Here is a 12,585-nt window from a genome sequence, read left to right as displayed (position 1 = left end):
TCCACTGGCTGCCCCACCACCACAGAAAGCACTGAGCTAGGCTTAAACACCTGCATTTTGGAGCTGCCTTACTCAAGAAAGCAAAACAAGAGATTGTTTGTATGTGGCTTTATTAACTCAATATTTGTTAGTTTATACATTGCTTGCAAACTGATATGTGACACATATTAATGCCCCCCTAAATAAATAAATATATATATATATATATATATAATGTGTGTGTACCAGTCAAAAGTTTGGACACACCTACTCATTCAAGGGTTTTTCTTGATTTTTACTATTTTCTACATTGTAGAATAATAGTGTAGACATCAAAACGATGAAATAACACATGGAATCATGTAGTAACCAAAAAAGTGTTAAACCAATCCAAATATAATTTATATTTGAGATTTTTCACAGTAGCCACCCTTTGCCTTGATGACAGCTTTGCACACTTTTGGCATTCTCTCAACCAGCTTCACCTGGAATTCTTTTCCAACAGTCTTGAAGGAGTTCCCACATATGCTGAGCACTTGTTGGCTGCTTTTCCTTTACTCTGTGGTCCAACTCATCCCAAACCATCTCAATTGGGTTGAGGTTGGGTGATTGTGGAGGCCAGGTCATCTGACCTAGCACTTTATCACTCTCCTTCTTGGTCAAATAGCCCTTACACAGCCTGGAGGTGTGTTGGGTCATTGTCCTGTTGAAAATCAAATGATAGTCCCACTAAGCGCAAACCAGATGGGATGGCGTATCGCTGCAGAATGCTGTGGTAGCCATGCTGGTTAAGTGTGCATTGAATTCTAAATAAATCACAGTGTCACCAGCAAAACACTATCACACCTCCTCCTCAATGCTTCACGGTGGGATCCACACATGCGTATATCATCTGTTCACCTACTCTGCGTCTCACAAAGACACGGCGTTGGAACCAAAAATCTCAAATTTGGACAGATTTCCACCGGGCTAATGTCCATTGCTTGTGATTCTTGACAGTGAAGAGGCGACTCTGGGATGCTGGCCTTCTAGGCAGAGTTCCTCTGTCCAGTTTCTGTGTTCTTTTGCCCATCTTAATCTTTTCCTTTTTTTTGGCCAAGATTAAGATGGGCAAAAGAACACAGACACTGGACAGAGGATCTCTGCCTAGAAGGCCAGCATCTCGGAGTCGCCTCTTCACTGTTGACGTTGAGACTGGTGTTTTGCGGGTACTATTTAATGAAGCTGCCAGTTGAGGACTTGTGAGGTGTCTGTTTCTCAAACTAGACACTCTAATGCACTTGTCCTCTTGCCCAGTTGTGCACCGGGGCCTCCCACTCCTCTTTCTATTCTGGTTAGGGCCAGTTTGCGCTGTTCTGTGAAGGGAGTAGTATACAGCGATGTACGAGATCTTCAGTTTCTTTGCAATTTCTCGCATGGAATAGCCTTCATTTCTCAGAACAAGAATAGACTGAGGAGTTTCTGAAGAAAGTTCTTTGTTTCTGGCCATTTTGAGCCTGAAAACAAACCCACAAATGCTGATGCTCCAGATACTCAACTAGTCTAAAGAAGGCCAGTTTTATTGCTTCTTTAAGCAGAACAACAGTTTAACTGTGCTAACATCATTTTTAAAGGGTTTTCTAATGATCAATTGGCCTTTTAAAATGATAAACTTGGATTAGCTAACACAACGTGCCATTGGAACACAGGAGTGACGGTTGCTGATAATGGGCCTCTGTAGGTCTATGTAGATATTACATAAAACAATCAGCCGTTTCCAGCTACAATAGTCATTTACAACATTAGCAATGTCTACACTGTATTTCTGATCAATTTTATGTTATTTTAATGGACAAAAAAAAATGCTTTTCTTTCAAAAACAAGGACAGTTCTAAGTGACCCCAAACTTTTGATTTTTTTTAAAAATATATATATTTTTATTTTAGCTAAACACGTGAAGCACAAAACAACTAGAGAACATGACAGGTGGCCACTGCTCCAGGTATAGTTTCCCACTGACTAATGAAAAAAAAATAACATTCACAACAATGCAGTCTTACTAAGACAAGTCAGAAATCCTAACAATTTGCAGGGCATTCACATTCCAATACTTTGTTAACTTCATGGCATTTGTAGAACAGTAATTAAAAAAACGACTTGAAGCCCACACCCTTTTCCTTTCATTATTACTGCAACCTCAAACTCACCCAATGAAATTGCAAGGAAGGATGTAACCGTTACGTCGCTGTCATGTCTGTCTCCAAGCATTTCACGCAGCTCAGCAGAGGGCAGTGTTGAACTCTAGGCGACTGCTTCCTCCATGTGGAGAGGCAAAGCGTCTGATCTGAAACACAAATGATATGTATTGGTATGCCACGAATCCATGTGAATAGTTCAAATATCCATCCATTGTCTCCATATTGTATAGTGTTCCCGTTATATCCCTCGAAATTATGTAACATTTGGAGCCTATTTTAGTAACCCTAGGATTTGGTTTGATCGATGTAACATTGACACATTACAGCCTACTACTTACTGTTCTATGCTCCATCACAGTGCTGAAATGATCATTGTATTTGTCCTGTGCTCTTCATTAATGACTGAAACTGATCCACAGTGTGATAGGCTAACAATCCCATTTCAGAATTTACCAAAGGGCGTTAAGTGCGCAAATTATAATCTTGACACCAGTATACCAATGGGCATTTTAGGCTTAGTATCTGTTTTACTTGTCAGCCTCTCAGTCCAGAATGAGATCTGTTTGTCTGAACACAGTTTCATCTGTCCATATTCTATGACTTTGAGATTACAAAGCTTCCCTTCAACGCTCACAAGCAGTCCCATCTTGATGTAGACACTGATCAATAAATGGATGTTGAATTATGCTGATTGACCAGGCTTGCCAGGACACAGTTTTGGGGGTCTGATTCCAGTCTTGGCCCTCTTCCTGGTTTGTTCAGTGCATTTAGCTACTGCTGCCTGCCAAGCCACCCAGCTCAGCTGCTCTTTATCCCATGTAGGAAAAACCTGAATCAGCAGACAAAGCTGGAGCTAACCCTACGCTTGGACTCTGTCCACATTACCCCTGCTGCCTGGCTCACTGCCCTGCCAGTGATCAATGTCTACATCACCATGCCAAGCTCAACTAGTTTCATTAGCCTACTGTTCACCATTACATCAGTTACACCGAGACCATAGTAGTCTAGATTCAGATTTACAAAGATCTGTTATTTGCTTTCAGTCCCAATGGGAGGTCTTATCATATTCCATTATTGCACCTGAGTTTACCCAATTTACTTGGACAGTGTTTATCACAATAACAAAATGATTGCCTTGAAATAGCCTAGGTGGGGCTGGATTTGTTATGCTTAGTGACAGTCAGTGGAACAGGGACTTTGAGGAGGATTTGTAATCAAGGCACATTGGCTCAGTTGATTGTTGACCAATGGAAGTGAAATCCACCTCATTTGTAATATAATTATGTGATTTTTTTGTTCAGAAACAGCTAATGGAAAATAACATTTAGTAATAGCCTGGACTGTTTAACCCATTCATCAGTGGTAGAAAAGGTACGCAATAGTCATACTTGAGTAAAAGTAAAGATACTTTAAAAGAAAATGACTCAAGTAAAAGTCGCCTAGTAAAATACTACTTGAGTAAAAGTCAAAGTATTTGGTTTTAAATGTACTTAAGTATCAAAAGTAAATGTAATTGCTAAAATATACTTAGTATTAAAGTATAAATCATTTCAAATTCCTTTAATTAAGCAAACCAGACGGCACAATTTTCTTGATATTTTTTTTAAATGTTTATGGATAGCCAGGGACACACTTCAACACTCAGACATCCTTTACAAACAAGTGCTTGAATTAGTCAATTTCCTGTCCTGCTAAGCATTCAAAATGTAACTAGTTATTTTGGGTGTCAGGGAAAATGTAAGGAGTAAAAAGTACTTCATTTTCTTTTGGAATGTAGTGGAGTAAAAGTAAAAGTTGTCAAAAATATAAATAGTGAAGTACAGATACTCTTAAGTAAAACATACTTTAAAGTACTACTTAAGTACTTTAGACCATTGCCCTTCATGTTCATATAGTCTCAAACAAAAAAGCTGAAATAAATCTTTATAATTGGATATGGGTAATCATTTTATTCCAGGCTGGTTAACTTTACTACACACTGGACTATATGCCAATAACAGGCTAGATTTACATGTCACAGTCCCATCAAACTACACACAGGACTAAAGAGTTGCACTGGCCCTTTAAACCACACAGCAAATAGAGGCTTTTCAGCCGCGGGAGGCGATTGATCGTAGTCTTCCGCAAGAGAGCTATTCGCGGTTCGTGTGACAACACAAAGGGATATCGAGAATCGCAATCATGGGCGTCAAATTGTATTATACCACCGTTACTGCATCCAGAGAGGTGAGATGAAACGGAGATTCATTGATATATTGTATTCTTGCAGGTGGATACATTTCTAATGGACCCTTTATGGACCAGTCTGAAAGACACACCCAACGCCCTGTCAACGATCCATCCCAGGATCTGATCAGCATATATACAATGCGACTTTTCCATGTTTTAGATCAAGAATGTAATTGTTTGCATGTGTGGCATAATTTATAATTCAGTCCACCATACAATCGCAACGTTTTTTAAGAACGACTTAATTTAGAGACTAACAAAACACACCAGGAAATGCAAACTCACCCCGAAAATGGTGACGGAAGTGATATTGTTCTGCTTTATTTCCTCTGTCTGCGTTTGGCGGTAGATCTCACGAACCTATTCGAATAATGAGGACATGTCAAATGCATATTTTTCGCATTCTGCAACTTACCTGATATAATCGATGCATGTCTAGACAAGTGGAACTAGGTTAGCGTACTTGTCAGCAATGACTACCGTATACCTGCCTGCACGGTGGATGTGAACTATTTGTGCAGTCTAGAAGCATTATAAACAGACATGATTTCGCTTTTAGTGGAATTTCTCAAATTGATACAAATGTTGCAGCGTACTTCCCAAGAGTTTGCATTCGCTCAAGCGTGGACACAATGTATAAATATATGCAAAACATCGCGGTTAAACATCTGGTGTCAATTACAGGGGAATTTGTTTTTCGGTGGCCTCTGCATTGCACTGCCAATTTATCCATAGCCTATAACCATCGAGTCATATGATACACTATATTTTTTAATCGAAGACTTTGAAAATGTTTAGCCGTAAGTTATGTAATTTCACCTCCTCTACGAAAAAGTAAGGGATTCGGTTTGACCCTAGCTTTCCTCTTGTTTTCTAATGGTAATTTTAATCGGCTTTCAGTAGTGCGTGGTGTGCCTTCCTGCCTTGCCCATTGAATGCCAGGATGCATGCAGTTGGTGGGTGAAGTAGATGTGGTTACACATAGCAAACCCACCCCAACTTCCTCACTCCGACCCAACAAGATAGCGTTGCACAATTAATCATCAACCACACATTGGATAAACCCTTTTAGCTTTTAAAGGCAAAGCAGACTACTTAGCCGTTTTCTACTTAGCCGTTTTCTGTCTCTCTGTCAGGATAATCATAGAAGTGCTAATGCTACCCATCTATCTCCCTTAACAGCAGACATTAACAAAGCTCTGACTGTTTGGTGCCTGGTACTACAAGTAGAGCTTGCGCCCTTTTCACACTATCTTACCAAACTCTACCGTGCTGGCTCTGATATGTCTTTTCACATCGTCTTTTTCAGCGCTGTGTTAAATGTGTAATCAGGCCAGTACTACTAAACGCAGTTTAGCTAGCCACAGTAGTGTGAAAAGTGTTAATGGGTCCCTGATCCTGAACTGACCCTCCCCCCCTCCCACAGGTGAAGTCTCAGCAGGCGGAGGTGATGAGGATACTGGAGAGTAAGAGCATCCAGTACGAGCTGATTGACATCTCAGTGGGCGGGGAGGTCAGGGACGAGATGAGAAGCAAGGCAGGGAACCCCACGGCTGTCCCGCCACAGATCTTCAATGAGGACCAGTACTGTGGTGTAAGGAAGGGAGAATTAGTATTTGAGATCTGACAGCGTTGTGTGTGTGTTGAGTGTTTATCTAACGGTATGAGGATAATAAGTATAGATGAAAAACTGTTTACTTAGATGGCATAAGCATGTGATGACCCCTTTATAATACCTTCTACTCTGTTTGGTCTCTTTCCTCCAGAACTATGAGATGTTTTCGGACGCAGTGGAGGAGGACAAAGTGGAACAGTTTCTGAAGATGGCGTGATGAGGAAGAGTCGTGTGTCGTCGTCCCGCACCACACCTCCCCAGGGAGGCTCGTTGACTACCCCTCTGCCCCACTGGCGGTGCCCGCCCTCTTTCTCAATGCCATGATGAATGCCAAATACAACCAACCAATCAAAAGGCACACGCACCCCTTCCCACCCCACCCCGCTGGACTCTTACCTAACCACTGTTGAAATTATTGTGTATGTTTTATACGGCAATTATTATGTTCTCCCTGTTTCTTTCGGCACTGTTTCCCTTTGTGGTCCTTTCTGGTTAAGATCAGGGTTCAAATACTTTCAAATCATTTTCGATTCTTAAAAGGTACTTTTATGAAGCTTTCCTGTAGCAATTGAACCAATAGAAATGTCCAAAAAGGGCAAACCCCACCCAGCCTGGCACTCCATGCAGACAAAAGCAAATGCTTAAATATTTGTATTTGGAATAGTATTTGAACCCAGGCCTGCCTGGTCTGATGTGTTCGTGTCACTAATCAGTCTGGTCTGTGGGATCAATGGAGCTGCCTAATCTAGATGTGTGGTAATTAGGTCAAATAATCTGGGCTGTACATGTTACCAATGTAGGTCCACTAATCAAGAGGCTAACATTCACCAGGAATCGATCTTGGCCTGAAATGACCCTTTTTATTCCCTCTATTGACCTGGTGAAATGTAGTGCACTACGGCTGCGTTTACATAGGCTGCTCAATTCTGATATTTTTTTTCACTCATTCTATTTTTGACCAATCACATCAGATCTTTCCACACAGATCATTTTCAGAGCTGATCTGAAAAAATATATATCAGAATTGGGCTGTCTGTCTAAACACAGCCTATGTAGAGAATAGGGGCCATTTCATACCCAGACCAAAAAAACTGAATACTTGGTTACCATTACTTAGATTTAGCGGTGTTTGTATTTTCCTTACCTGTCCCACTTGACTTCCATGTTGATCATATCGACAGACAAAGTCATTTTCAAAATGTACTTGGGCCGACTGTAGACATCAACATGGATAGGAGAACGTAGCATGGATAATGTGGAAGCCAACAATCACAGAACCCTAAAGAAATCTGAATTGTGTTAGAGACAGAATAAATGAACTGGATTCTACTTTGGTCCAAAACATTTCAATGCTAATGGTGTCAAAGATCCATGCTGGAAAGGTGAGTCCATAGTGGAGAGTTATAGAATATGGTAAAAACAGACAGACAGCATTTCAAAGTGTTAAACTTGGTGCCAATAAATGTGAGAATGTGCTTTACAGCTGGATACAGTCACTTTTGACCTCAATATAGTCTTACTTTTCTCTCCGTTACTGCATTCCAAAGACTGCTGTATTTTTTTAAGAGACCACTTGCGTTTGCTGGGAATTACCTGATCGTCAATCATTGGTCTTACATAGACATAAAATAGACATATTTATAGGACATTGTCGCAGAAATACATAACACTGTTACTGGTACTACAGCTGTACATCCTTACTGTAAGAACTGAGTTTGAGTATTATAATCCCCTGAATTTATAAGCCCCAATGACTGTTCTATCTGTGGTAATGTGTAATTCAATCTCGAACTAGCTTGAAGATGCAGTAAAGACAACTATGCACATTAAACTCTGCCTCACATTCCCACTGTTTTACTGACGTTTGGCTCCTGAGTGGATAAAGCAAGTGTTTCAGATTGAACTGACACAATCTCATCCTTAGATGAAACTAACTCACCACATGGGGAAAGTTGAAGGCCTCACTTTTAGTACTTCAAGTGTCTACTACTCCTCTTTCTTCCAACGGGTTTCTCTTCCATGGGTGGTTGTGAAAAACGTATGTGCCGTTTCATGTGTAGAGTCCCACATCTTTTACCCAGTAGGTCATCATTTTTTAAAATATATATTGCCCCCAATGTAATCTCTGTGCTATAGCATACCTATCATTATAACCCCTGGTTCCACACATACGGACCTTGATTTTCATCTATCTCAGACGAAGTCTGGCAACGCACCACCACACGGATAGTATATCTGGGTAAGTAGGTGTGGGACCTCTATTCTGTTATGGCAGCCTTCACATACAATGTTTGTCATTTGATGGTGGTTGATGTGTTATTGGTCAATGATGTGTAGCTATTCTCTATCAACTATATGTTCAACATTCCATGTCTCTCTCTTCTAACTACTGCTTTGCTTTTGGACCAAAGCCCCTTTGGCCAAAATAAATAAAAAATAAAATATAGGGAATGAGATGCTGTTGTCTTCCAAGAAGATTGGGAAAAAGGGTCAAATAAGTATTATGGTTTAAATAAAAAGGAATAATGGCTAATAGGTCTATTTGTGTTTTAAAATGTGAATCAAGGACTCAGTTGTCACTTTAAAAAATCTAGTTGATTAATTTGGTCTTGAGTGTGTTATGAACATATTCTTCATTGTACAATAAATAGTATTACAAATACGATTGCAAAGCTGTCCAAACAGAGAGAAGGAAAAACATATTGTAAAAAGGACACAGTACATAAAATATACATACAGTATATTCATCAGATACTATATTGATTCAGTGGTATTTTTCTTACGGCTCTCTGATATCTTGATTAAGACAGCCTTTCCATTTGCGGTTCACTTCATCTCATTGAGGAATGTTACAGGGCCCTGTGCCCCTTCAAATTACACCTCTTCAAATTAGTTGATTCAGCTATTTCAGCCACACCCGTTGCTGACAGCTGTATAAAATTGAGCACACAGCCATGCAATCTCCATAGTCAAACATTAGCAGCGTGGAACCTTCATAGGATGCCACCTTTCCAACAAGTCAGTTCATTTAATTTCTGCCCTGCTAGAGCTGCCCCAGTCAACTGTAAATGCTGTAATTGTGAAGTGGACACATCTAACGGCTCAGCCGCAAAGTTTTAGGCCACACAAGCTCACAGAACGGGAGTGCTGAAGCGCATAGTGTGTAAAAAATCGTCTGTCCTCGGTTGCAACACTCACTACTGAGTTCCAAACTGCCCCAGGAAGCAACATCAGCACAATATGGCCGAGCAGCCACACACAAGCCTAAGATCACCATGCGCAATGCCAAGCGTCGGCTGGAGTGGTGTAAAGCTCGTCGCCTTTGGAAACGCGTTCTCTGGAAGGATGAATCACGCTTCACCATCTGCCAGCCCAACGGACGAATCTGGGTTTGGCGGATGCCCGGAGTACGCTACTTGCCCCAATGCATAGTGCTAACTGTAAAGTTTGGTGGAGGAGGAATATTGGTCTGGGGCTGTTTTTCATGGTTCGGGCTAGGCCCCTTAGTTCTAGTGAAGGGAAATCTTAATGCTACAGCATACAATGACATTCTAGACTCTTCTGTGCTTCCAACTTTGTGGCAACAGTTTGGGGAAAGCCCTTTCTTGTTTCAGCATGACAATGCCCTTGTGCACAAAGCGAGGTCCATACAGAAATGCTTTGTTGAGATCGGTGTGGAAGAACTTGACTGGCCTGCACAGAGCCCTGACCTCAACCCCTTCGAACACCTTCGGGGTGAAATGGAACCCCGACTGCGAGCCAGGCCTAATCGCCCAACATCAGTGCCCGACCTCACTAATCCCCACAGCAATGTTCCAATATCTAGTGGAAAGCCTTCCCAGAAGAGTAGAGGCTGTTATAGCAACAAAGGGAAGACCAACTCCATATTAATGGCCATGATTTTGGAATTAGATGTTTGATGAGCAGGTGTCCACATACTTTTGGTCATGTAGTGCACATCTCACGGGGGAAGAGCAGGAAACCACTGAATTTTCTCACACGATCAGAGTTGTTTTCTCACGTGTTGTGATCACGGGTGTGACATGAGAATAAAAGCTGTAAGAACATCATTATACTGCTTGCTGCTTGTAATCGTTCAGTGTACAGGTCCTGACATTGACACATGTTCAGGCACAGGAAGTTAAAACGCCCACTCAGCGTTTCCTGTTCAAGTTGTCCTCTATGTTGATGAGAACTGAGCTGTGACTGTGTATACAGCATGGCTCTGGATGGGAACCGGCTGTGAACCTTATCTGATGCTGCACGTATATCCATCCATCTGGTGCTGAAATAGCAACAGTAATAAGATCCAAGATTAATCATATTTGTGAAAGTGTTCATTTATTTACTATTTATGTATTCATCATGTTGGTAGATCAAATTAAATGTATTATGACCAGGTATAAGTTGATAAAGAACAATTTATTTAGAAACAGAGTGAAATGTACCTCCATCAAGACATGCATTTAATGCATTTCACTGTTGTGCAATTCTGTTCACACAAGCACTTCATAGAAATGTGTATTGGTTTCAAGTAGGCCCAAAGAATTACAAATATTTGTTGTACGATACGTATCAAACTCATTCCATGCAGGGTCAAGTATTTGCGGGTTTTCGCTCCTCTCTTGTACTTGATTGATGAATTAAGGTCACTAATTAGTAAAGAAGTCCACTCACCTGGTTGTCTTAATTGAAAGGAAAAACCATAAACACATAGACACTAGGAATGGAATGAATTTGACAGCCCTGTTGTACGAGAACAAAAACAAACAATGGAGTATGTGTCTTTAGTACGAATCTCATCAAGCTATTTAGATCCAAAACTCTTCCAAATCAAAGGGTAAATCTTACAGATTGTCTATAAAGTATTGTATATGCTTCACATATGTTTTATAGGTGGATAATTATGACAAATAGCAGATATCCAACTAAGGAAAATAATCAAATTATTCTGTCTGTTAATGATAAATTGTTTGTTGTATTGTGTGACAAAGCGTTTCTTCCATGAGCGCAGAGAAACGGGCAGGCAAAGAAAATATGATATGTTTTAATTACATAACAAAAACTCACAATCTTAGGTCTTGTTTATAGATTTTTTTTATGATTCTTTGAATTGTAAAACTATCCCTCACCATTTTGCTGAGTATGTAACAAACTTAACAACCACCACATTCAGCAACTAACATATAAGCATGATATTGGTATACTTCATTCTTTGTACAAATGTATAAGAACATATGATTGTGCCGTGTCTTTATGGCCTCACAACTTCTTCATGTCCAGGCTGAATGGGTTCTGTGTTGAATGAGAGGAAGACGAGTATGAACGTGGGACACAACCAATCAAGTGCTTTAGCAATTAAGAACAAACATCCTGGTTCAGTAGCTTGTCCCGGTAGCTCTGCTGGGACATCCTCTGGGTCTGCAGCCTCCGCTCATCCTCCTGCAGCCTCCACTCATCCTCCTGCAGCCTCCAGGCCTGCTCATGCTAATACCAACCTGTACAGGACGACAAACTCTGCTTCCTTATCCAGCTGGAGTTGCTCCTTGACGTGCTTCAATTCCATCCAGACGTGCACTCTCCAGTCGCTAGTCCTCCTGCTCCCCCTCCAGCAGGACTCCCAGGATCCTGCAGTCTGCCTCCTAATGGACAACAGACACATTACAAGCAGAGGTTGGGTGAGCAGGGATGATCCCACCATGTCAATTCACAGCAGTTAAAAAACAAGGACATACCAGCTTCCCCTGAACCACCTGTGCTTTCCTCTTCAGTTGGGTACGGTACTGGGGGGTCAATCATTGCCTTAGGAAGGAAACAGTTTGATCCATAAGAACAACAGCTTGTTGTGGCTGTTTTTCAGTTTTGCTGGTTTATTTATTCTGTTATTATCCCTGACTGAACCAGTGCTTGACTTAGGCATGAGATCACCGAAGCTGAGCACTGGCACCTCAATTTTTCTACTGCTTGAGCTCCTCCACCTCATAGAATATTAGCTCAAAGTGTTGTGGAGCTCCTGCACCTAAATATGAATGGTAAAGGCACCCAAAATGAGCACTGGCACCTATTTCAGTCCACTAGACTGAACCCTTCCAATGGGAGGCACTTACCCTATTTCAGATTTCTTGCGGCACTTCACCTTCTTCCTGTCCTCCTCCAGCTTCTCCTCCTCATTGGCTATGCCATGAGCTCAAAAAAAGAACCTTTAATTTCTCAAAGGTGGTATATGCAGAAATCTTTCCATTTCCTGGTTGCTAAAATTAAAATAATTTGCCTAATTTCAGTTGTGAGAAAACAGGCAGTCATTGTGTCGCGGATAATTGTAGCATCTAAACCGCTGTGAAATATATTTTTTATAACCAAAAATGTTGTATTTTCAGCTGGTGTACACAACAAAACCGAAAGTAAAGGACACACAAACTAAACTTAAGGGACCGATAGAAATAGCTTACATAGAACAGATCTACCGCTTCTAAGACTTGCTTTCAATGAGAATGACAGATGTATAAACACACATTTAGGGTGCCCAAAAAGTTACATATTGTAGCTTTAAATCAACTTAATGTATAACTGTCATGTCGTATTTGT

The 12,585-nt window shown here is 40.9% G+C and overlaps 1 protein-coding gene and 1 long non-coding RNA gene across 2 annotated transcripts; one reads left to right on the top strand and one right to left on the bottom strand.

The window, feature by feature from the left end:
• The first annotated feature begins 4,207 nt into the window (after positions 1–4,207).
• Positions 4,208–7,846, top strand: LOC106570239 (SH3 domain-binding glutamic acid-rich-like protein 3). Its single transcript, XM_014142339.3, has 3 exons — positions 4,208–4,382; positions 5,812–5,979; positions 6,152–7,846. Exons 1-3 carry the CDS (start codon positions 4,338–4,340, stop codon positions 6,215–6,217), a joined length of 279 nt encoding a protein of 92 aa, XP_013997814.1. The 5' UTR covers positions 4,208–4,337; the 3' UTR covers positions 6,218–7,846.
• Positions 7,847–11,031: 3,185 nt separating this feature from the next.
• LOC106570250 (uncharacterized) lies at positions 11,032–12,585 on the bottom strand. The gene is made up of 3 exons (XR_014380276.1): positions 12,108–12,585; positions 11,736–11,802; positions 11,032–11,642 (listed from the first exon to the last, which is right to left on the bottom strand). It is a non-coding gene; the product is annotated as an uncharacterized LOC106570250 (long non-coding RNA).

Source organism: Salmo salar, chromosome 14 (assembly GCF_965601325.2).
Source record: "Salmo salar chromosome 14, fSalSal1, whole genome shotgun sequence".
NCBI classification, from domain to species: domain Eukaryota; kingdom Metazoa; phylum Chordata; class Actinopteri; order Salmoniformes; family Salmonidae; genus Salmo; species Salmo salar.
The sequence above is the reverse complement of the archived record's forward strand: the minus strand, read 5'-3'. Positions and strand labels throughout refer to the sequence as shown.

Coding starts and splice junctions, on each gene's coding strand:
- LOC106570239 (XM_014142339.3), top strand. CDS start 4,338: ATGGGCGTCAAATTGTATTATACCACCGTTACTGCATCCAGAGAG. Junction 4,383..5,811: donor CCGTTACTGCATCCAGAGAG/GTGAGATGAAAC, acceptor CCCCTCCCACAG/GTGAAGTCTCAGCAGGCGGA. Junction 5,980..6,151: donor ATGAGGACCAGTACTGTGGT/GTAAGGAAGGGA, acceptor TCTTTCCTCCAG/AACTATGAGATGTTTTCGGA.